Source organism: Mastigoproctus giganteus, chromosome 14 (genome assembly GCF_048544385.1).
Source record: "Mastigoproctus giganteus isolate SK-2022 chromosome 14, ASM4854438v1, whole genome shotgun sequence".
Classification (NCBI taxonomy): Eukaryota; Metazoa; Arthropoda; class Arachnida; order Uropygi; family Thelyphonidae; genus Mastigoproctus; species Mastigoproctus giganteus.
Genome location: NC_143588.1, coordinates 33,443,931 through 33,470,103, shown reverse-complemented (window position 1 = coordinate 33,470,103; position 26,173 = coordinate 33,443,931). Strand labels below are relative to the sequence as shown.

At 38.0% G+C, this 26,173-nt stretch overlaps 1 protein-coding gene across 1 annotated transcript in view; it reads right to left on the bottom strand.

The window, feature by feature from the left end:
* Window positions 1-26,173, bottom strand: part of LOC150075056 (band 3 anion transport protein-like) — a 934,629-nt gene that overhangs the window by 89,004 nt on the left and 819,452 nt on the right. The window contains exon 22 of the mRNA XM_090388866.1: window positions 18,143-18,309. Coding sequence (XP_090244992.1) covers window positions 18,143-18,309 — 167 coding nt within the window. The remainder of the gene's footprint in view (window positions 1-18,142; window positions 18,310-26,173) is intronic.

The window sequence follows — 26,173 nt, the reverse complement described above, 5'->3', positions numbered from 1 at the left end:
ATCTGGAAACGTTGGGCAGATGGGGTGATAAGTGGCAACTGAAGTTTAACATTGACAAATATAAAGTACTACATATGGGTAGCAGTAATAACTCCAGAGAAATGTACCAACTGTTTGGTATTACACTCAGGATAGTGGAGAATGAAAGAGACCTGGGGGTAATTGTCCAGTCAGATATGAAGTTTTCTGAAGAGTGTAGACAGGCTGCCAGTGTACGTCATGGGGTCTTGTAAATGATATACCCGAATTTTGCCAGCAGGAATAAGGAGGTGATTATCCTCTTGTATAAGGCAATGTTCAGTCCACACCTTGAGTACTGTGTACAGGTCTGGAAGCAGCATTTTAGAAAGGATGTAGAGTTGCCAGAACAAGGACACAAAAGGCTTAGGCTCTGCAAATTGGTGTGTCTGGAGACTAGGCATCTACGAGGTCATTTGATTGAGGTGTATAATTCCTTGAATGGATTGAGCAGGCTCAATGCTAATGCGACTCTTCTTCTTGCTCAGATTACAAACCTGAGTCGCAAAAACTGAAATTGAGGAAAATCAGTTGTCAAATAGATGTGCAGAAATTTCCCTTTAGCCAGTAGTAGTTGATTGCTGGAAAAAACTTCCATGTGTCGTTGTGTTTAAATGAATTCAGGAAGAAGTGGACAAACTTTTGGATCTAATGGATGGGTGAAATGGGAAGGTGTTTTTTTTTTTTTTTTTGTTTTGGTTGATGCTGTATAAGCTAGCTTTTTTGAATCACGTGCCTTTAATAATGCTAATACTAAAAGAGTATTACTCCCTTTGGTTGTCTCTTGAACATGCTGCTGTAGAAAATAATCATCTAATAAATCCACAAAAGTCTTGCTAGCGTGTGAGTGACCAACCCACAAGTTCTAGTCTATATCTGGGAAGTTAAAATCCTCTTTTATAACACAATCTGATTTACTGGCCCATTTCCCTCTATTTCCCTCTACAGTTGTTCAATGTACTCATCAGAGTCATCAGGCCTATAACAGACTCTCAACTTGAATTTCCCTGTGCTTATGTCACACCAAACTGACTCAACACTGCACTGTCCACCCATGTCAACTGGATGCATTTCCTTAGATTTTATGTGTTTCTTAACTAACAGCATCATCCTCCCTTCCCTTCTATTATGTCTATCCTTTTTTTGTACACTGCACTTCCCAAATTCTAATTCTGCATTCCTCATCTCTGTGTGACACCATATATCTAATATCCCAACAACATCAGCCTTTGATGTCTTCATCAGTACCTCAAATTTATTTACTATACTTCTAGCATTGGTGTACATGCAAGTATACATGCACTTATTCTTACTCTCAGTTATCCTAACACAAGCCATGTATTTACTTGTTCCATGATGACTCCGAGCAACCGTTGAAATCCCCAGCACTTCGCTTTAAAGACTCCTACTCATTCCAATAGAATCAATGCAAGAATCACTTTCACCTGTGCCTGTGGCTACCGTTAATCTATTAGTCTGTGAATTCCCCCAAGCTAGCTGTTTTCCAACATACCTAACAATGCCTCGATACCATCACAAATATTCTTGCACCCTTTTTATATGTAAGTGTATCCAATCCCTGTAGAAACAAACCCTCCTGTGAACAAGCAGAGACCACACTGAAAAAAATTCTACACTGTGAGCCTTGCATACTCCCTCCAGGGCCGAATTAATTGACAATGCTCTCATCACATACTCCCTCCTACTATGTATCGGCACAATCTGAGTCCCACCTAGCCTCGTCAGGTCTGCTGACGAGGCTAGTGGGAGTCAGAAATGTTCAAAGCCGCTAAGTGGATTTTCTTATTTATTGATTTGAAATTATTTTTTTTCTAAAACTTTTGATTTAAATTTAGTAGTATAGCATTATTTTGTGATTTTCTGATTAATCTGGTGTATTTATTCTTTACTCGGCCTTGTAATTGAATTGTAAAGCAGAGCTGCAACGTATCAAATCCACGTGATACAAGTTGCAGCTCCGCTGAACGAGAAGTTTTTTAGCCATATTTAGTCGCTTTATTGACCTATTGTTACATCAAATTATTTTCTATAAGTAGCTTATAGACCTAGTCAGGATCCTTAGTTTATTCTCAATTGAGACAGCGAGATTTGGAAGTTAATTAATACTTAAGTGTCTGTAGATTTATCGTTCTTAACTAGCCACCATTGTTATATGACACAACGTTATATCCTGAACTAGATAGGGTAAGCTTAGTATAGTACAGTATATAATATAATATTGTCAATTAATCAGTAAAATCTATTAATTTTGTTAAACTTCGTTGTCAATTAAATTGTACTTTTAACTAAATACATATAACGACTTAGATTACAAACATAACATAATTAATTAATACATAACTTGATACGGAAGTTATATAAATGGAACTCGTAGATAATACTCAATACTAAAAAATATATATATATATATAGCATTATAACAGTGTTGGGATACATTTTAGGGTTATAATTTTGTACTAAAATTGAAATTTTATTGAAATTAAATCGAAATCATGACTCAGACCAGAGCAGCAAAGCAAAAGGCTCAAGATAATGGGAGTGCTGTGGTTCAGGGGAGAACTGAGGGGGTGCAGTGCCAGGTATTTACTTGTACCATGATGACTCCGAGCAACCGTTGAAATTCCCAGCACTTCGCTTTAAAGACTCCTACTCATTCCAATAGAATCAATGCAAGAATCACTTTCACCTGTGCCTGTGGCTACCGTTAATCTATTAGTCTGTGAATTCCCCCAAGCTAGCCGTTTTCCAACATAACTAACAATGCCTCGATACCATCGCAAATATTCTTGCACCCTTTTTATATGTAAGTGTATCCAATCCCTGTAGAAACAAACCCTCCTGTGAACAAGCAGAGACCACACTGAAAAAAATTCTACACTGTGAGCCTTGCATACTCCCTCCAGGGCCGAATTAATTGACAATGCTCTCATCACATACTCCCTCCTACTATGTATGGGCACAATCTGAGTCCCACCTAGCCTCGTCAGGTCTGCTGACGAGGCTAGTGGGAGTCAGAAATGTTCAAAGCCGCTAAGTGGATTTTCTTATTTATTGATTTGAAATTATTTTTTTTCTAAAACTTTTGATTTAAATTTAGTAGTATAGCATTATTTTGTGATTTTCTGATTAATCTGGTGTATTTATTCTTTACTCGGCCTTGTAATTGAATTGTAAAGCGGAGCTGCAATGTATCAAATCCACGTGATACAAGTTGCAGCTCCGCTGAACGAGAAGTTTTTTAGCCATATTTAGTCGCTTTATTGACCTATTGTTACATCAAATTATTTTCTATAAGTAGCTTATAGACCTAGTCAGGATCCTTAGTTTATTCTCAACTGAGACAGCGAGATTTGGAAGTTAATTAATACTTAAGTGTCTGTAGATTTATCGTTCTTAACTAGCCACCATTGTTATATGACACAACGTTATATCCTGAACTAGATAGGGTAAGCTTAGTATAGTACAGTCTATAATATAATATTGTCAATTAATCAGTAAAATCTATTAATTTTGTTAAACTTCGTTGTCAATTAAATTGTACTTTTAACTAAATACATATAACGACTTAGATTACAAACATAACATAATTAATTAATACATAACTTGATACGGAAGTTATATAAATGGAACTCGTAGATAATACTCAATACTAAAAAAAATATATATATATATATAGCATTATAACAGTGTTGGGATACATTTTAGGGTTATAATTTTGTACTAAAATTGAAATTTTATTGAAATTAAATCGAAATCATGACTCAGACCAGAGCAGCAAAGCAAAAGGCTCAAGATAATGGGAGTGCTGTGGCTCAGGGGAGAACTGAGGGGGTGCAGTTGCCCTCCGAATCAGCCTTTAAAAATGCACTGCCTTGCATGATCTTTGTGGAGCAATCAGGTACGGAACATGATATTTCCATGGGGGATGTCTTTGTGTGTGCGGGATGCAAGGAGTGTCATGAAATCAGGCGACTCAGCGTTGTTATGGGCCTATCATCATGATAGGCCCATAACAACACTGAGTTGTTGCCTGATTTCGTTACACTCCTTGCATCCCGCACACACAAAGACATCCCCCATGGAAATATCATGTTCCGTACCTGATTACAATAGGAACAGGTGCATGTATACTTGCATGTACACCAATGCTAGGAGTTTGGTAAATAAATTTAATGAATTTGAGGTATTGCACAAAACAGCCAAGGCAGATATTGTTGGGATATCAGATACATGGTGTCACACAGATATAAGGAATGCAGAACTGGAATTTGGGGAGTACAATGTGTACAGAAAGGATAGACAGGATAGGAAGGGAGGAGGGGTGATGATATTAGTTAAGAAACATATAAAATCCAAGGAAGTGAAGCCAGACGACATCGCTGGACAGTGCAGTGTCGAGTCAGTTTGGTGTGACATAAGCACTGGGAGATCAAAATTGAGAGAAGGAGTGTGCTATAGTCCTAATGACTCTGATGAGTATAATAAGAAACTGTACAGGGAAATAGAGTGGGCCAGTAAATCAGAGAGTCTTATTATGGGGGATTTTAATTTCTCAGATATTGACTGGAATTTTTGTGTTGGTAATTCACACACTAGCAAGGCTTTTGTGGATTTATTGGATGATTGTTTGCTAAATCAGCATGATCGGGAGGCAACTAGAGGGAGTAATACTCTTCAGCAGTAGTGATTCTTCATGCATTAAGAATCGGCAGATAAAGGAACCACTAGGTGGCAGTGATCACAGTGTGCTGAAGTGGCATTTACTCAAAGAGGTAACTACCATCAGGGAAGGGTTTTTGCTTTCGTAAAGGCGACTACGATGGTCTGAGACAGTATTTAAACTCTGTACAGTGGGACCAACTGATGATGTTTCCAACAGCAAATTCAAAATAGGAAGCATTCAAAGAACTTATCTTGGAAGCTACTAGGCTTTACATACCAACTAAAAAATATTGTTCAAGGTTTAGGCCTAAATGGACCTCAGATGAACTAATGAGACATATGGCAGAGAAGAAAAATGCATGGGATATATATAAATTAACCTGTGACAGAGAAGCCTATGATAGATATAAGCTGGTCTGTGACCAAGTTACAAAGGAGGTTAGGCAGGCGAAGGCAGATTACGAGAAATCTTTGGCAAACGATGCAAAGAAAAACAGCAAAGAGTTCTTTACTTATGTAAACTCTAGAAGGAAGGGGATGAATCAGATTGGTCCACTTGATATCGATGGTTCAACTGTTGATGATCCTGCTCAGGTAGCTAACACACTAAATGAATATTTTGCATCGACATTCACACATGAGGAGTTACTCAGCGAGGGGAATGTCGGAGGTGTATTCAACTCTGGCAGTAAGCTAGATAATCTTGCAATAACTGAGAGTAAAGTGGAGGAGAAATTGTTGAAAATAAACACAAGAAAGGGACCTGTGGTGGATGTGATCTATCCAGTTATATTAAAGGAGGCAACAAAGGAAGTAAGCAAACCCTTAGCCATAATTATGAGAGCTTCCTTGGACTCAGGGGAGGTACCCATAAACTGGAGTTGTGCAAATGTGACCCTAATTCACAAAGGAGGATCAAAGGCTGACAAAGTAATTATAGACCTGTGAGTTTAACTTCTGTTCCAGGAAAATTAATGGAGGCACTGGTTAAAGAAGCACTGCAGGATCATCTAGACAAGACTTCAGTTATAGATTGGACATAGCATGGTTTTGTTAAGGGAAAGTCTTGCCTGACCAATCTGACTGGATATTATGATGCAGTCACAAAAGAACTGGATGCAGGGAATAACTCTGATATTCCCTGCATCCTTTGGATCTTAGAAAGGCTTTTGATACTGTTGCAAATGGAAGACTGCTATACAAATTGGAGAGGTATGGCATTAAGGGTAATTTGCTACAATGGATAAAGGGATGGTTGAGTGGAGACAACAGAGAGTGGTAATCAATGGACACTGCTCATCGTGGACTAATGTTATTAGTGGAGTCCCTCAGGGTTCAGTGTTGTTTTCTCTATTTATAAATGATACTGATGATGGTATATCAAACTTAATGTCGAAGTTTGCAGATGATACAAAGGCTGGCAGGGTTGTTAAGGACACTACTGATGCTATGCTGCTGCAACAGGATCTGGAAAGTTGAGCAGGTGGGCTGAGAGGTGGCAAATGAAGTTTAACACTGACAAATGTAAAGTACTACATATGGGAAACAGCAACCCCAGAGCAACGTATCAACTCTATGGTACTACACTGACAGTAGTAGACAATGAAAAGGACCTGGGGGTAATTGTGCAGGCAGATATGAAGTTCTCTGAGCAGTGCAGATGGGCTGCAAGAGTAGCTCATGGTGTCTTGTGAATGATATACAGGAATTTTTCTAGCAGGGATGAGGAGGTGATTATTCCCTTGTATAAGGCAATAGTCAGGCCACACCTTGAGTACTGTATACAAGTTTGGAGGCCTCATTTCAAGAAGGATGTAGAGCTGAAACGAGTACAGAGAAGGGCAATAAGATTAGTGAATGGAACAAAGGGTTGCTCTTATGAAGAAAGGCTTAATTTTGCAAATTACAATGTCTGGAGACTAGGCACCGGGCGAGGTGATCTGATAGAGGTGTATAAAGCCTTTAATGGTTTTAGCCTGCTCAATGCCAATGGGATTGTTCCTCTTGCTCAGAATAATCACCTGAGAGGGCATAAATTCGGATTGAGGAAAGACATATGTAGAATAGATGTGCAGAAATTTGCCTTTAGCCAGCAGGTAGTTGGTAGGTGGAACAGACTTCCATCCCTTGTTGCGGAAGTTGATAGCCTAAATAAATTTAAGGGTCAGCTGGACAGGTATTTCGAACGAATAGAGGGGTGAAGTGGAAGTGGTTTTTTTTTTTTTGGCCGATGCTGCATAAGCTTGCTTTCTTGCATCATATGCCTCTACTAATGCTAATGGCAGACATTTTCAAATTTTACCATAACTCACAATGTTTTTTCAACATTGAACTGTACTTGTTTAGTAAATCTGCAGATCACCTTTTTTTAATGTTACTGGTGGCAATTTGTAGAACAATATCCCCCTTCGCCCCTGGCAGACATACTCCTGGTGCTATTCAACCTATCCTTTTTTGCACAATACATCAGCATTAGTGTTAGCAAAGGCACATGATGCAAGAAAGCAAGCTTATAGAGCATCAGCCAGAAAAAAAAAAAAAAAAAAACCCTTTCTCATTTCACCCATCCACTCATTCCAAATGTTTGTCAGTTCTGCCTTGAATCTATTTAAGCAATCAACTTCTACAACGACAGATGGAAGTCTATTCGAACAATCAACCACTCGCTGGCTAAACGCAAACTTCCGATATCTATTCTACAACTATCTTTTCTCAATTTGAATTTATGCCCCCTCAGGCAATTATTTTGATCAAGAGGAATAATCCCATCAGCACTGAGCATGCTCAAACCATTCAAGGCTTTATACACCTCAATGAGATCATTTCGCAAGTGCCTTGTCTCCAAACACTGTAATTTGCAAAACTTAAGCCTTTCTTCGTAAGAGCAATCCTTTGTTCCATTCACTAATCTTGTTGCCCTTCTCTGTACTCATTCCACCAGTTCTACATCCTTCTTAAAAAGAGGCCATCAGACCTACATACAGTACTCAAGGTGTGACTTGACAATTGCATTATACAAGGGGACAATCACATCCTTATTCCTGCTAGAAAAATTCCTGTACATCACTGATATAATTCCATGGGCTACTCTTGCAGACTGTTTGCACTGCTTAGTAAAACTTCATATCTGCCTGTACAATTACCCCCAAGTTCCTTTTCATTCTCTACCACTGTCAGTGTAGTACCACACAATTGATATGTTACTCAGGGGTTACTGCTTCACGGGCGCCTCCGTAGCCAGGTGGGAAGGAGCAGCAGTGCGTAGCACACGCTTCTTGGTTAGACCGGGGTTCGAGCCTGTCACCACCAAATACGGAGGATGTGGAAAGGTCAGGGTATGGCCACCGCATATCCCGGAGCAATATGGCCTTAGTTGCTAATGCTCCTAAAAACCAAATAACTAACTAACTAACTACTGCTTCACATATGCAGTACTTTACATTTATTAATGTTAAACTTCAGTTGCCACATCTTAGCCCATCTGCTGACCTTTTCTAGATGCTGTTGCAGCAGTGTACTGTCATTAGCAACCCTCCCGACCTTCGTATCGTCTGCAAACTTGGACATTAAACCTGATGAACATCATCAATACCATTAATAAATACAGAAAACAACAATGGACCCAACACTGAACCCTGGGGGACTCCATTAATAATATTAGTCGACATAGAGACGTGTCTATTGATTACTACGCTCTGTCTTCTCCCACTCAACCATTCCTTTCATATATTTGGATATCATATATTTGGATCTTTCTAAGATCCAAATATATGATATCAAAATTATTCTTCACATCCAGTTCCTTTGTGACCACATCATAGTATCCAATCAAACTGATCAGACAAGACTTCTTCTTAACAAACCCATGCTGTGTCTGAGTTATAACTGAATTCTTGTTTAGATGATCCTGCATTGCTTCTTTAACCAGTGCCTCCATTAATTTCTCTGGAACAGAAGTTAAACTAACAGGTCTGTAATTACTTGTGTCGCCCTCTGATCTTCCTTTGTGAATTGGGGTCACGAATTTCCTGTATCCCTGACAATAGAGTCACCGACAGTAACTGGCTCCTGTGGGACCAGTGCATTCTGCCCTGCAGGTTGCCACTGTGTTGCGTCATAATCAAGTGCAAGCTCTGGCATTGATGTGGGCAGCTGAGAGGTTGATGGAGCCCCAGCTTAAGTCCTTCGAGAGAATCTACCCTGTTATTCAAGCTCTCATAAAGGCCCATAACAATGCTAATTTGGCAGCTAACTTCTTCACGCTGCTTACATCAAGCACACTCAAAGACATCCTCCTGGGTATATCATGTCCCGTTCTAGAAAGTTCCGCAAACATTTCACAAGTTGCACATTTTTTTAGGCTGTGAAGCGTTGGAGACTCGCCCCCTTCAGTCCCCCCCCCCTCCCCAAGCCACAGCACTCCCACTACTTTGTGCACATTGTTTGCTGCTCTATTCTGGTGTATGATTTCCGTTTATATACGATTTAATTAATTAGCAATGAAAATTAATAAGGCTAATAAATATAATTGATTAATTTACTATACTGTACAATACTAATGCAGTAATATGTATTCCGCTATATAGTTTTACATTATAGCTGTTGTTTTAACATATACCTTAGCCATTAAGTTCGAGATATACATTATCAAGTCATGTTATATCATAAGGATCACAATGTTAAATAATTACATTTTTAGCTAAATACAAAAGATATATGCCCAAAAAGTAATTAAAACATTCAAGATACTTATTTATTATAATTAAAACCCTACTATTCTCCTGCATACTGGTTATGCTACGATATTCCAACAAAAATACTAATACGATAGCGGTAGGAGTAGAGTTGTAAGTTACAAAGTCACTAGTTAAATTTTAAAAATATGCTAACGAATGCAACTAAGTCTATTTCAAACAAAAATTAATATGTTAACTAATCAAAAATATGATAAAATACAAATGATATATGCCCAAGAGGTGATTAAAACTTCAAAATACTTATTTATTACAATTTAAACTGTACTATTCTTCTGAGCTACTTGTTACGCTACAATATTCCTGCCAAAACACCAGCATGAAAGCAGTATGAGTAGCAAGTTGTAACTTACAAAATCGCTAGCTAAATTTAAAAAAATAAGCTAACAAATGCTACTAAGCCTATGTAATCCATTTGTATAACATAAAATAATACATGAAAATCTGAAAAAAAATGAAGGAATTCACAATTTATGTAATGCAAAGAGGGAGAGGGGAGGAGAGTGGATAAAACGTGATGATGCATTGTAGATGAAGCACACAAATATTAACAACTTCTTTTATAGAAAAAAGTGCATTGAATTATGCTGTTTCATTAAATAATTATGGAGATCAAAGCTGTTATACTCTAGAATTTGGGTACAAGTTTTCTATGCTCAGTGGCGTGGTCTTAAACTATGCCCACTGGAGACAGAGTGGAGTTCTGTGATTGGATGATTACTGTAAATGCGTAATTTTTGCTTCTGATTGTTTCATTGGATGTGAATTTAGTTTGGTTGAGGGAAATATGAAGTTATCATTTGCACGTGTGTTTGGTTCTTTTCTGGTGCTGTTAGTATATTTTGTGCTACCTTTTGCTTGTCATGTTAGGTGTTTAATGCTTTCGTTATTGTGCCATTTATGCATATTACTCTCTGCTGCCATGTGCTCTACTGCCGTCACGTGTTATTTTCCCTTTTAGTTGTTTTTATTCCTTGTTTAGTCCCAAAGGAACGAGTGAATGCGAAATGTGAATGTGAAATGTGAATGTTGCGTTTACCCCCCCACCATAGAGCTGTTTTTGTAGTGGAAAGGGAGTCCACTATTTTTTTTTTTTTTTTATGTGAACCCCAAACACGAGAGGTATTAGAACCTATAGTACTTAGTACCGTGATTGGGTTACAGGATGAGAAGACGAAAGAAGATATTTGTTGACATTGGACTTGAACTTCTGTAGATTGTAATATTCAGGAAATACGTATGAAGGAAGGTTGTTCCAGAAAACGGCAGTTGAATGAATAAATGAGGAAGATGAAAAGTTGGCTGGTGGCAGCACATGTTCAGACTGTTTTGAAAGAGAGAGCGGGAATTATAGAAGCCAATTCAGAAGAACAGTGCCCATGGAAGTATCTGTAGAAGAGGCATGCAGCAGAAACAGTACGGAGTGGAGACACTCTGTTAGAGATGAATCATTAATTAATCTAACTGCCCTCTTCTGAATGGAATCTAGAATCCTGAGAGAGGTTTTGGGGGCACCACCCCAGATGTGGGAACAATATTCCATGGCAAAGTGGATTTGCGATTTATACAGAGTGAGCAGCTGTTTGGAAGAAAAGTAACGCCGAGAGCGAAAGAGAAAACCAAGTTTTTTAGATGCAGAGGAAGCAATATTTTTAATGTGCTTGTGCCAAGAGAGATTAGAAGTCATGGTAATCCCCAAAGGAGATATATCATTTTGCCCCCTAAACCGTAGTGTCACTAAAGATAAGCATAGGAGCAGAAGAATCCTTTTTGCGAGATATAAGACAAGATTGAGTTTTAGAAGGGTTGAAATCAACTAAGTTGTCTTTGCCCCACTGGAGAATTACCTGAAGATAGGCATTTAAGGAATTGGTAGCCAATTTTCGAGAAGTTGAAGCTGATTGAACAGGACATGGTTTCTCAAAATGGAAAGTGGAATGCAATGTGCTATTATCAGCAAAACTATGGATAGGATTTCCAGTCAATGGGGCGCCTCCGTAGCCAGGTGGGAAGGAGCAGCAGTGCGTAGCACACGCTTCTTGATTAGACCGGGGTTCGAGCCCGTCACCACCAAATACGGAGGATGCGGAAAGGTTAAGGAATGACCACCGCATATCCTGGAGCAATATGGCCTTAGTTGCTAATGCTCCTAAAAAAAAACCAAACAACAACAACAACAATCCAGTCAATGGAAGAAGGTCATTAATATACAAGAGGAAAAGAGTGCGGGAAAGAACTGAACCTTGGGGGACACCAGCATTGGTGGAGAAGTTAGAAGACAGAGAGCCATCTACCATCACCCTCAGTGAGCGATCAGAGAGAAAACTGGATAACCAATTACTAAAAACAGTTGGCAAACCATAAGATGGAAGCTTGTTTAGAAGGCCTTTATGCCAAACACGATCAAAAGCCTTCGAGATGTCAAGAGCAACTACTTGTGTTTCACCGAACCTTTCCACTGAATTAGTCCACAAATGGGTAACATAAGCCAGAATATCACCAGTGGATCGACACTGAAGGAATTCATACTGGCGATCGTTGATCAGACGGTAGGTTTCTAGGTAGTTTAAGAGTTGGCAGTTAATTGATTTCTCCATTTTAGAACGAGTAGAAGTAATAGCAATGGGACGATAATTGGATGGGAGGGATTTGTCACCCTTTTTAGGGACAGGCTAGATATGAGCAAATTTTCAAGCAGAAGGAAAAACACCTTTGAAATAAGAGAGTGAAAAAAAGGCGGCAAAGAATAGGAGGAAGTTCAGGAGCACAGGTTTTGAGAACAAGTGGAGGAATACCATCAGGACCAGGAGCTTTCTTAGCATCAAGATTCATCAAAATCCTTTTGATATCCTTTTGAAGGAACACCACAGGAGGCATTGAATGGAGCGTGTTGGGAATGGTGGGAGGTGTTTTACCAAGTTCATCAATACATGAGCTGGAAGAAAAATGGGATGCTAGCAGGTCAGCTTTATCCTTGGCTTAAGTGACAATAGAACCATTTGGTTTGGACAGAGGTGGGAGCAGAGATGGGCAAAAGTTGCGGCCAATAGGTTTGGCAAGAGACCAGAATGCTCGGCTACCATTAGGGCAAGAAGCAAGTTTTCGACTCTTAGCCTGTTCACACTCTAGTTTGGACTGATTAATTGGAAAACGAAGGTTTAGATAAAATACGAGATTTTAAAGTGGAGTGTGGGATAAAGGATTCCATTCCTGCAAGAATAATTTCACTGACACGATCTGAGCAAACGTTGACATCAGAAGTTTTGAAAGAGTAATCCGACCAAGGAAAAGAAGAAAAGAAGTCTCGCAGGTCATCCCATTTTGCATTCTTGTAATGCCAAACAACACGAGGTTGGGAATAGCCATGAGATAAAGGTTCCATTGGAGAAGAGACAATCACCAAGTTGTGATCTGAAGTGCCTAAAGGACCTCTCACTTCGACCGTGTACTTAGAAGGGTTGTTTGTGAGAAAAAGATCAAGTGTATTGGCTGTATGATTAGGATTATCTGGTATTCTTGTAGGTAAATGAAAAATCTGTGCAAGGTCATTAGTAACTGAAAAGCCTCAGCATCTCGACCTGCTGGGTCGGTGTGACTAGAAAACGGAAGCCAGCTGGAGTTGTGAACAATAAAATCGCCAAGGAAAATTACCTCGCTGTTAGGAAAGTTGGACTGGAGAAAGTCAAGTTGCAAAGAGAGGAAGTCAAAGAGCTCCAAGTGATTAGTGGAGTTGGGAGAACGGTAGAGACAACAGATGAATTTGACACAATGAGGTAGAGAGATTTTAAGCTAGAGAAGATCAAAGAGAGGAGATTTCAAATTGCCAAGTCTCTGACAGGGAATATCAGAACGGACATATGCACAAGTACCACCTTTGAGGCGAAAGGAATCATACAGCGAATAATTTGGACATCTGAGATGAGCAGTAGTTGGATCAACCGATAACTGAGATTCTGTCAGAAAAAGTACATGGGGTTTGGCAGACTGCAAGTGGAAATGGACATCATTGAGATTAGAATTGAGACCACGTATATTTGTGAAATGAATTAGGAAATGCTTGGGAGGTTTAGATCTTTTCGCAGATAAGCTTGCTCTATTAGTTTGACAAGTCATGGTTTATTCAATAGTAAGAAAAAGTGGGTGGGACATGCTGTATGAAGTAATGAAATTTTTGGATATGGCATACACATGGTAAGAATATACCCAGATCCTTGACATAACGTGGCCTCGACAATGCTCCCCGCATATACACGACTCGGACTCCCTCCAGTCACTATCTGGCAGAGTAGAGGTAGCAAGAGGTATACACTAGCTGATCCGGAAGCCTCCTAGAGAGTTACCAATAGGTTCGTTCCAGTGTACTAACTAGCGGCCGGCTGCGAACACCGTTTTAGAGCTGTATCCTCGAAATGTAAGGAATATTGGATCTCGCCACGCCGTTCATCATAACCTCAAAAGTCATCAATCATACTGCATGATGGAAGAGATAGGGAAGGGTTGACCGGAACTTAGCTGTGGAGACTAAATGTGGGTTCCACCAATTCAAGCCTCCAATAAGCAAAGTGGTGGTATTGCACGAGAGAGTCATCTACCACCTAGTACTGCCTGGTAACATAGAGGGGCAGCGTTCCTCCATGTGGTGTGGGCGCCACACCCCAACCCCTGCTTACGTTGGTTCACACCTGTGTGGTCACCCACAATGTACTTGTGCATGGAGGTTATACCCAGGATTACTAACAGTCCCACCATCGTGAAGGTGCAAGCAGAGGATTTGGCTGTCACAGACCGTCCGGACTTCGCCGAAATTTGGTCCACTTGACTTGAGTGTTACTCGAATATCAGTTCCATCGGCGTTTTAGATCCGCAGGTAGCAAGTACAGCTTGTCTTGCATATCTGATAGAATGTCTGTGACAACCTCAAGGACCAAAAACAGTGGTAATGGATATTCTATTCCAAGATTATGCCCAGCCCTCACTATCTGCAGTTTTGGTTAAGGTATTTATCCCCCACCATACTGCGGTTTTTGTAGTGTAAAACGAGTTCCCTATTTAAAAACAATTATTAAAAATTAAAAACAATCAAAAAAATGCCCAGCCCTCGCTATCTGCAGTTTTAATTAGGGTTTTTATCCCCCACCATACCACTGCTTTTTTGGGGAAATGAGTTCCCTATTTAAAAACAGTGGTAACGGATATTCTATCCAAAGATTATGCCCAGCCCTCGCTATCTGTAGTCTTAGTTAGGGTGTTTATTCCCCTCCTTACCTCTGTTTTTATAGTGGAAAATGACTTCCCTATTTAAAAACAGCGGTAATGGATATTCTAACCAAAGATTATGCCCGACCCTTGCTAACTGGAATCTTAGTTAGGCTTTTAATTCCCTTCCTCACCACTGTTTTATAGTGAAAAAAAAGAGATCCCTATTCAAAAAAACAGCTGTAAAAGATATTTAAACCAAAGATTATGTTTTTACGAAACTTCGGAAGATATTTAATTAAAAAACGGACTTATTTTTCAAAACTTATAATTATTTTTACTTATTTTAATAACGCATTGTAGTTTCCCTTTATGTTCATTTAGGCTTTGATGTATTACGATATCACGTGACTTTGGCGTGTTACACGTGGGCATGGAAAGCAGTGAGTGGCAGCTGTCAATCACTGCATTGTTTCTGACCGTTAGTCGAAATATGGACTTGTACCCAAGATCTGGAGTATTACAGGAAGAGGAGTTCAGAAGTTAAAAAATCATGCTAAATCATCATAATTTTTAAGTAGTCACTAAGATTGTGAGTATTTCATATATTCCACGGTCAATTTGTCTGCTCTGCTAAATGAAATACAGGTCGACCATCACTAATCTGGCCACCGGTAATCTGGTTCCACTACTAATTTGGACATAATTTCTGCGAACGTAATTTCAAATTTCCTGGGTCGGCGCACCGACCTACTGCTACTGTTTTGGTGACATTGGTTGCAGCATCAACTGTCGGCGCGAACTCATAAACACTGGCAAGCCATTCCCACTTGTTTTTCTGCATTCATTATTATAACCTGCTCACCTTTAGCTCCAGCCATGGTTCCAATGCATAAAGGAAGTGCCTCTCGTGGTGTAAAGCGCAAACATCGTACATTGTCCGTAACAGATAACGTTGAACTTCTGAAAAAACTCGACAGCGGTGTGTTTGTGAGAAGTTTAACTCTGCTTAATTGTAAATTTCAGCAATTTTTCTCAGTTCCTCTTATCTTAGTAATTTTCTTTTGGCCATTCCTTTTTTGATTTTTTTTTTTTTTTACAACACACTTATGCAAACTTGCGGAAAAACACCACACAATATAATGGATAATACAGCGCACTAACGATCACAAAATTTTTTCACAAAATCTCTCACAATACTGACAAACTTATTGCGATGTTTGAGAGTTTATTTTATCGTAATTAGTTTTATTGCAGCGCTTGCAATGAACTAATCACAAATGACTTTCATATGTATGCCGTAATAGCATCACACATATGTGGCTGACACAGTTTCTCAAGAAATAAAGTAACCAACATATGTAGCCACGTTGACCACATATATGTGACATAAAAAAATACTTTTTTTAATATATATTTTAAGCGAAAAAACGACAACCCTGACATTACAATATTTATTTTAGAATTACTAATCAAATTATTTCCTAAATATTTTTTGGCCTCTGGGGAATTTTTTTCTTAAACTAGCTTGGCAGTTAATGTGTTAAAGGCAGAACGAGGTGGTTAGCTATTGGATAAAATGTATGTGCTAAAATAACCACCAGTGATCTGGCAAACTCACTAATCCAGCACCCCACAGGTCCCAATGCTGCCCGATTAGTGATGGTCGACCTGTACTAGTTTCTAAGAATTAAAACCATACAATCTGGCCTGATTAACCTAGTCAAAATATAAAAAAATAAAATAAAAAATAAATAATTCCTCCTATCTAAAAGGACTCGAACATAGGCCTAAGAATAGTGTTTCTAGATACTGTATTACCTCCTAGGGCTTGATAGTTTTAGGATTTTTTTTTTTTTTTTTTTTAGAAAGCTGATTGTTTTGATGTAAAAGTCAGTACTATTTGCAGATTTTGGGACTGAAAGACTCATGGGTGAAAAACTCTTGCCTGAGATCAAAGGCACCTTTAATAAATCCTCTGATAAGATCTGAACCCAGAGCTCTCCAAATGAGTAACAAGTAGAAAATTCCCTATACTGTCACAGAAGACTTACAAGGACAATGTGGTTGATACTTATTGAGGTCTGATAAAAATTATTTGGATAAAATAATCAAAAAATGTTATGCAAATTAAAAAGCTAAACATGTTGTTATAAAGCTCAAATTTATATTTATAATATTTAAATATGAGGTAAAACATAACTCAACAAAACATAGAGTAAGTTTAAATTATACTGTGTTTTATTTAATATGCACCAGCTGTTAACTTGATTAGTTTTGATTTTAGAAAAATTTAATGCACAGGCTACTTTTGCGATATTTCCTGAACTTCAAGATATCCCATAAAAAACAAGATAAGTGAACATGTAAGATTTTATAATTTCTGTCTTCAGAATATATCTGTTCAATTGCTTTTTTTTTTTACCAATTCAAAAATTTTCCACCATCACTATTTAAAAATAAACAGCGATGGTGAAATGTGATAGCGTATCTTCAAATCTCCAAACTTGAAACTCTGTACTTAATAAGTACAGAATTTCATTATCTATGCATTACTGTTGTTGCTTACACTTAATTAATGGATCTGAATAATTACAACATAAATCATTAATTACTGAATATTAGTATTAGCATTAGTAGTGAAAAATGATGCAACAAAGCAAGATTATCCCCCTCCCCCTAAAAAACCTACCCACCTTATTTATCCATCTAGACAGATTATTAGAGGAAATAATCTGTCTAGTTCTTTGATAAATTTATTTAAACTGCCTACTTCCACAACATCATATGGAAGTTTGTTCAAAAAAGTCAATCACTCCCTAATTGAAAGAAAATTTTCACACAACTAATTTGCATGCATCCTTTTTTTAATTTAAGTTTATATCTTCTCATTATTCCTACAAGATGTAAAAGCAAGTTCTCTCTGTATGTTAGAATCCTTCATCCTTAAAAATAGCTTTACTGACAAACTGAACATGGTTGTCATTGATAGAAGACAATTCCTTTTTACATAATAAATCAGGTTTAAAGGGGGATTTGAAATTAAATTGTTCTTGTTTTAGGCAACATATGATATGGAACAACTTTCTCATTGAGAAGAAGAGCAACTAATTAAACAAACTTTAAAATCAGCTTGCAAAATTGTATCTCTAAGCTTTGTTTTGATTTTGACTAGATAACTTGAAAGTTAAAGAAAAATATAGTATAAGAGTTCCCCGAATAACGTTTTCTAAGATCAAAACTGAGTGAGTTAACAACTGGTACACATTAAATGAAATGTTTGATGTATACTGTTTATTACAAAAAAAAAAAAAAAAATGATTTCAGAAATTAAGCTTCTTTTCTTTTCTAAGGAATTTGAAAATCTGTATTTCTTAAAAATATAATTTTATCACATTTTTATTTATATTTTAATAGTGAAAAAAATCACTAAAACAATTCAACATAAAAATAGCAGATAATAGCAAAGTAAATATTTCAATCATACATACTCACAAATCTCTACTTCTAGGAAGAGTAAAATGAATATCAATAATGAGCCAACTGATGCTGCAAATGCATGCCAAACAAGAATATTCTGCTGAAGACCTAAGGGAGAAATGATCCAACCCCTAACTGCACTGTTTGTAGGACTTAGTCCTTCAGGAACACTAAGCTTCTAGAAAACAAAATTATAACATAAAGAATTAAATAATCTTTAAATCTCAGCAGGCCAATGACAGAATCAAACTGAAAACTTGAAAATGCACTTTCTGAATTGAAAATGATGAGGAAAATAGCATATATTACACAGTGATTATAAAACAATTTACATTTTCAAAAACACAAATTTGCTAAAGTTCTTGGCTCATTCATCTGCAGTTTAATATTTCTATATTTATAGGGTAATTAATGAAGCTAAAAGTAAATATGGCACCTAGGGATGATAGGATTTATTCAATTATATTAAAAGAAGCAAAAGATGGGGTAAGCAAACACTTGGCCATAATTATAAGAGCATCCTTGGATTGGGGAGGTTCCTATAGACTGGAGATGTGCAAATAAATTTCCTATTCACAAAAGGGGATCAAAAGGCAATATAGGTATTTATAGACCTATAAGCTCAACTTCTGTTCCAGGGAAAATAATAGAGTCAGTGGCTAAATAAATATTAAAGAATCATCTTTACATGAATGCAATTATATGGAAATCATAGCATGAGTTTTTAAAAGAAGATATAGTCTAACCAATCTGATTAGTTACTATGATCCAATAACGAGGCAAAAGGTTGCAAAAAATAATTTCAACATAAACTTAGATGTCAGTAAAGCTTTTGACACTATTCCACATGAAGACCATTGTACAAGTTAGAACAGTGTATTAGGGGTATTAGGGAACAAGTTACTGCTATGGATAAAGTGGCTTTCATTGGTAGAAGACAGAGGGTGATTGTCAAAGAGGCCTTGCTCATCTTGGAGTAATCTTTTTAGTGAAGTCCCTCAGGGTTCAGGCCCTTTTACTGTTTTCAGTATTTATAAACCAAATTTTTTGTCTAAGTTTGCAGATGATACAAAGTATGGCAGATGGTTAATGATAAGAATCAAGGCCTACTACTGCAACAAGACATAGATAAATTAGGTAGATGAGCTGAAACGTGGCAACTGATGTTTAGCATTGGTAAATACACTGATACTGTGAATGGGAACAGTAATTCCAGAATAAGATAAAAATTAGGTATCACTCAAGGTAGTGGAGAACTAAAGACATCTAGGGATAATTTGAAGTCCAACATGAATTTCTCTGAGCAGTGTAGGCAGGCTACCAGAACAGTTCATGGAGTTCTGTCAATGATATATATGAACTTTGCCAGCAGGGATAAAAAAATGATTATCCCATGGTGTAAGGCAATGGTTAGGCCACACCTTGAATACTACAAACAGAGCTAGAAACTTCATTTTAAGAATGATGTGTATAACCTTGGAATGGGTGCAGAGAAGAGAAGAGAAACCAGATTAATATCAAGAACATAAAGGACTCTTACCACAAAAGACTTTGGTTCTGTAAATTGCAGCACTTGAAAACTAGGCAAGTTGTGAAGAGACCTGACTGAAGAGTTTAATGGATAGAGTAAACTTGATGATAGCAATTGAATTCTTTCTGACAATGTACACACAAGGGGAGGTATAAATTTAAACTGGAAAAGAATGACTGTAGGATAGATATGTGAAAATTTGCATTCGGCCAGAGAGTAACTGACTGTTTGAACAAAACTACCATCTGATATTGTGGAAGTGGGTATTCTGAATAAATTTAAGGAAGAATTAGACTTATTATTAGATGGGCTGGACAGATGAAGTGGGCAGTGCTGTTGGTTTTTTTTTTTTTTTTTTTTTTTCTGCTGTTGCTGTATGATCTTGCTTGTTGGGTTTGTTGTTGGTTTTTTATTGGCTTGTACTGTATGACTTGCTTCCTTGCAATTTTTGAGTATTGCTACTACTAATAACAATAATAATCATACATTCAAACATAGTAAGTGATATTAAATAAAACGAGTGGTATGAAATATAATAATAATAATCATATGACTTTTTAGAGTGGGCTGAGTAATGCCTTGTACAACAGAATTTCTAAAGGACACTTAGAGATAAATTAAAGAGAAAAAACTTCCTTGATAATAAAAAAAAAGCTTTAATTTAATGTATAATTTTTCTATATATGTCTCACCTAACTCAATATATTTTTTCCAATGCTTATAATGAATTTGTGGATGCCATTTGAGTAAAATTCTTTCAGATGAGAGGCCAGCTATCTCCTTGCAGCTGCTTTAACTTCTGTTGGTCATATCAGTTGCCCTGAAAGTGTCCTTCAAGCTTTGTAAGAGGGAAAAAAAAATAAATAAACAGTTACATGTGCTCAACCTGAACTATAGGGGGGGGGGATACAGAGCAACTTCAAATCCCAGCAATAAAACTCTTGCCAATTTTACTGCTGCCAGTGAGGTCATGTACTGTCATATTGAAGCAACATTACTATAATCCCGGGGCCTTCTTCATCTTTGAGCTTGTTCAGCACCTTGATATATTGAACTGAACTGACTGCGAGTCCTCTTCTCAAAAATCTGGTGTAGATAATACTTACTGAATTTTTTTGGATACAGAATTGTCTTATGGTGAAATGTTGTTGTTATTTGGTTTTTAGGAGCATTAGCAACTAAGGCCACATTGCTCTGGGGATATGCGGTGGTCATTCCCTGACCTTTCTGCATCCTCCATATTTGGTGGGCACGAGCTCGAACCCCGGTCTAATCAAGAAGCGTGTGTTATGCACTGCTGCTCCTGCCCACCTGGCTATGAAGGTGCCGATAGTGAAATTCCTTGGACTATCTCCTTTTGTGGATCATAGTGGATAACCTGTGTTTCATCTCAAGTCACAATAACTCACTGAAAATGCAACCTGCTTGCATTCCAAATGGAGACAAAAGTGGGTGGTTGATTGACTTCTGCTTGTCTTTTCATTTCTTCCATAAACCTCTTGGGGACCTATTTGGCACATATCTTTCAAAATATGTGTGATTTCTAAAGAATATCCGGAGCACATTCTTTAGAAATTGCTAAAGTTTTAGTAATATCTGATTATTTCATCTGAAAACCACCACCACCACCACCACGAAAAACAAGTTCATCTGCTTTTTTGTTTATGTGTTTTGTTATTCAACATTACTGGTCATCCACTTCAATTTTGATCATTGAAAACAGGTTTACCAACTTCAAACTACCTTTAACTTATAAAACAACTGATGAACAGTGATAATATCAATAGCTTTATCCTTATATATGACTAGTAACCATCAATGAATACATTTTCAGCAGTCAGAAACTCAATAATTGCTTGTTGTTTGAGTAATGTGTTCAAATATGATTTAAAACACCTTAACCTAACTGAAAAACCATACAGAAATGTAACTGCACATTTACTAAGCAGAAACCATTAGCTACATTAGCTGCATCAGCATTAGTAGAGGCATACAATGCAAGAAAGCAAGCTTATGCAGCATCAGCCAAAAAAAAAAAAAAAAAAAAACCACCCCCATTTCACCCCTCCATTTGTTCCAAATGCCTGTCCAGCTCAGCCTTAAATTTATTTAGCTTTATTTAGGCTATTAGCCTCCAAAACAAAAGATGGAAGCCTGTTCCACCAATAAACTACCCGCTGGCTAAATGCAAATTTCAGCACATCTATTCTACAACTATCTTTCCTCAGTTCGAAACTGTGTCCCCTCAGGTTCTTAGTCTGAGCAAGAGGAACAATCCCATCAGCATTCAGCTTGATCAACCCATTCAAGGCCTTATACACCTCAATCAGATCACCTCGCAGGTGCTTACTCTCCAGATCTTGCAATTTGCAGAACTCAAGCGTTTCTTGTTAAGAGCACCCCTTTGTTCCCCTCTAAATATTGTTGCCCTTCTTTGTACTCGTTCTAGAAACTCCACATCCTTCCTAAAATGAGGCCTCCAGACCTGTACACAGTGCTCTAGGTGCAGACTGACCAGCGCCTTGTATAACGGCATAATCACCTCCTTGTCCCTGCTAGCAAAATTCCTATATATCATTGACAAGACTCTATGACCTGTGCAGGCAGCCCTTCTGCATTGCTCAGCGAACTTCATATTTGACTGCACAATTATCCCCAGATCTTTTTCACTTTCCACAACTCTCAGTGTAGTACTACAGAGTTGGTATGTTTCTATTTGGTTATCGCTACCCATATGCAGTACTTTGCATTTGTCAATGTTAAATTCTTAGCCCATTTTCCCAACTTATCTAGATCCAGTTGGAGTAGCATACTGTCTTTACTATCGTTAACAACCCTGCCAACCTTTGTATCATCTGCAAACTTGGACATGATATACCTAATAACATGATAAACCTGATATACATTCATCAATATCATTGATAAATATATAAAACAACAATGGGCCCAACATCGAATCCAGGGGAACCCCACTAACATTTGTCCATGAACAGTAGTGTCCATTGATAACCACTCTCTGTTGTCTCCCACTCAACCGTCCCTTTATCCATTGTAGCAACTTACCCTTAATGCCATACCTCTCCAATTTGTAGAGCAGTCATCCATGTGCAACAGTATCAAAAGCTTTCTTGAAATCCAAGTATATGATATCAAAATTATTTTTGGCATTCAGTTACTTTGTGACCGCATCATAGTATCCGATCAAATTGGTCAGACAAGACCTCCCTTTAACAAACCCATGCTGTGTCTTAACTATTACTGCAGCCTTGTCTAGATGATCCTGCAATGATTTTTAACCAGTGATTCCATTATTTTCCCAGGAATACAAGTTAAACAAACAGGTCTGTAGTTAACTCGTATCACCTTTTGAACCCCCTTTGTGAATTGGTGATACATTTGCACACCTCCAGTCCATGGTGACCTTTCCTGAGTCCAAGGAAGCTCTCATAATTACGGCTAAGGGTTTGCTTACTTCCTTTGCTACCTCCTTTAATATAACTGGATAGATCCCATCCACCAAAGGTGCCTTCCTTATGTTTAACGTCAACGATTTCTCCTCCACTTTGCTCTCAGTTTTTACAAAATCACTTAGCTCCCTGTTAGAGTTTGATAAACCTCTGGCATTCCCCTCATTGAATAACTCCTCATGTGTGAATGTAGATGTAAAATACTCATTCAGTATATCAGATACCCGAGCATGATCATCAATAGTCAATTAAATCTATGTTAAGTGGTCCAATCCGATTCATCCCTTTCCTTCTAGAGTTCACATAAGTAAAGAACTCTTTGCTGTTTTTCTTTGCATCCTTTACCAAAGATTTCTCATATTCTGCCTTCGCCTGCCTAACCTCCTTTGCGACTTGATTACAGACTACTTTATACCTGCCATAGGCTTCTATGTCACTTGATACTTTATATGCATCCCATACATTCTTCTTCTTCTCTGCCACGAGCCTCATTAATTCATCTGACATTCATTTCTGCCTAAACCTTGAACAGTATTTCTTAGTTGGAATGAAAAGCCTAGTAGCCTCCAAAATTAAGTCCTGATGACTTCCCATTTAGAACTGAACATTGGTAACATCATCAGTTCATCCTGTTGTACAGAATTTAAGAACTGTTTCAGACCACTGTAGTCACCTTTACGAAAGCAAAAGTCCTTCACTTTAGCCTTGATGGTAGTTACATTTTTAAGTAATTCCCACATCAGTATATTGTGATCACTGTCACCCAGTGGCTCCTTTATCTGTAGATTCTTAATGCATGAACAGTCACTGCTGATAATCAGATCAAGAGTATTACTCCCTCTGGTTGCCTCTCAAAGATGTCTCTGTAGAAAACAGTCATCCAATAAATCCACAAGTCTTGTTAGTGCGAGTGACGAATCCACAAGTTCCAGTGAATATCTGGAAAGTTAAAATTCCCCATTATAAGACATTCTGATTTACCCACTCTATTTCTCTGCACAATTGCTCATTATACTCATGAGATCGATTAGGCCTATAACACACACACACACACACACACACACACACACACACACACACACACACACACACACACACACACACACACACACACACCTATTCTAATTTTTCCTTTGCCAGTGCTTATTTCACCCCAAACAGAATCAACACTGCATTGTCCACCAACATAAATTGGATGCACTTCCTTAGATTTTATGTGTTTCTTAACTAACAGCATAACTCCTCTTCCCTTCATATCCTGTCTATCCTTCCTGTACGCATTGTACTCCCCCAAATTCCAATTCTGCTTCCATCTTATGGTTTGCCAACTGTTTTTAGTAATTGGTTATTCTGTTTTCTCTCTGATCGCTCACTGAGGGTGATGGTTGCTCTAAAAATTTTTTTCTAAAAGTTTTTCAGTCATTCATTCTTTTTTTTTTCCCCCTAATAATAGTGCTAGTAGTGGCATGGGATGCAAGAAAGCAAGTGTATAAGCTTAAGCAGCATCAGCTAAAAAAAAAAAATTACAAAACAATCCCCTCTAAATGTTTGTTCAGTTCCTCATTAAATTTATTTAAACTATCAACTTCCACGACAGATGGAAGTTTGTTCCAGCAATTAACCACCCACTGGCTAAAGGCATTTTTCTGCACATCTATTCTACATCTGTCCTTCCTCAATTTCAATTTATGCCCCCTTGGCTTCGTAATCTGAACAAGTGGAAGAATCCCATCAGAATTCAGCATGCTCAACCCATTCAAGGCCTTATACACCTCAATCAGATCACCACGCAGATGCCTAGTCTCCAGCTGCTGCAATTTCCAGAACTTAAGCTCCTGGTAAGAGGACCCCTTCATTCCCCTCACCAATCTTGTTGCCCTTCTCATCTACATCCTTCCTAAAATGAGGCCTCCAGAACTACACGCAGTACTCAAGGTGTGGCCTGACAACTGCCTTATACAGAGGGACAATCACCTCCTTTTCCCTGCTAGCAAAATTCCTGTATATCATTGACAACACCCCATGACCTGCCCTGGCACCTGTCTGCATTGTTCAGAAAACTTCATATCTGACTGCACAATTACTCCCAGGTCTTTTTCATTTTCTACCACCTTAAGTGTAGTACCACACAGTTGGTACATTTCTCTGGGGTTACTTCTACTCATATATAGTACTTTGCATTTTTCAATGTTAAACTTCAGTTGCCACTTCTCACCCCATCTGCCCAAATTTTCTAGATCCTGTTGCAGTAACACACTGCCATTATTTTCATTAACAACCCTGGTAACCTTTGTATCATCTGCAAACTTCGATACTAAGCCTGATATACCTTCATCAATATCATTGATAAATATACAAAACAACAGTGGACCCAACACAAAACCCTGTGGGATTCCACTAATAACATTAGTCCACGAAGAGCAACACCCATTGATTACCACCCTCTGTCTTCTCCCACTCAACCATCCTTTATCCATTGTAGCAACTTACCCTTAATACCATTCTGCTCCAATTTGTACAGTAGTCTTCCATGCACAACAGTGTCAAAAGCTTTACTGAAATCCAAGTACATGATATCAAAATTATGTTTTGTATCCAGTTCCTTTGTAACCACATCATAATAACCAATCAAATTTGTCAGACAAGACTTTCCCTTAACAAACTCATGCTGTGTCTGAATTACTGCTGCAGTCTTCTCTAGATGATCCTGCAATGCATCTTTAACCAGTGACTCCATTATTTTAACCGGAACAGAATTCAAACTACCTGGTGTGTAATTACTCGTGTCACCCATCTGTCGTTGTGGACGTTGATAGGTTGAATAAATTTAAGGAGGAACTGGACAGGCATTTGGAGGGAATGGTGTGATTTTTTTTTTTTTTTTTGCTGATGCTGCTTAAGCTCATACACTTGCTTTCTTGCATCACATGCCACTACTACTACTATCCTTCGATCTTCCTTTGTGAATTGGTGATACATTTGCACGTCTTGAACAATTAAACTTTACACCAGCCGGTATTCAAATAAACAAATTCCAATTCTGC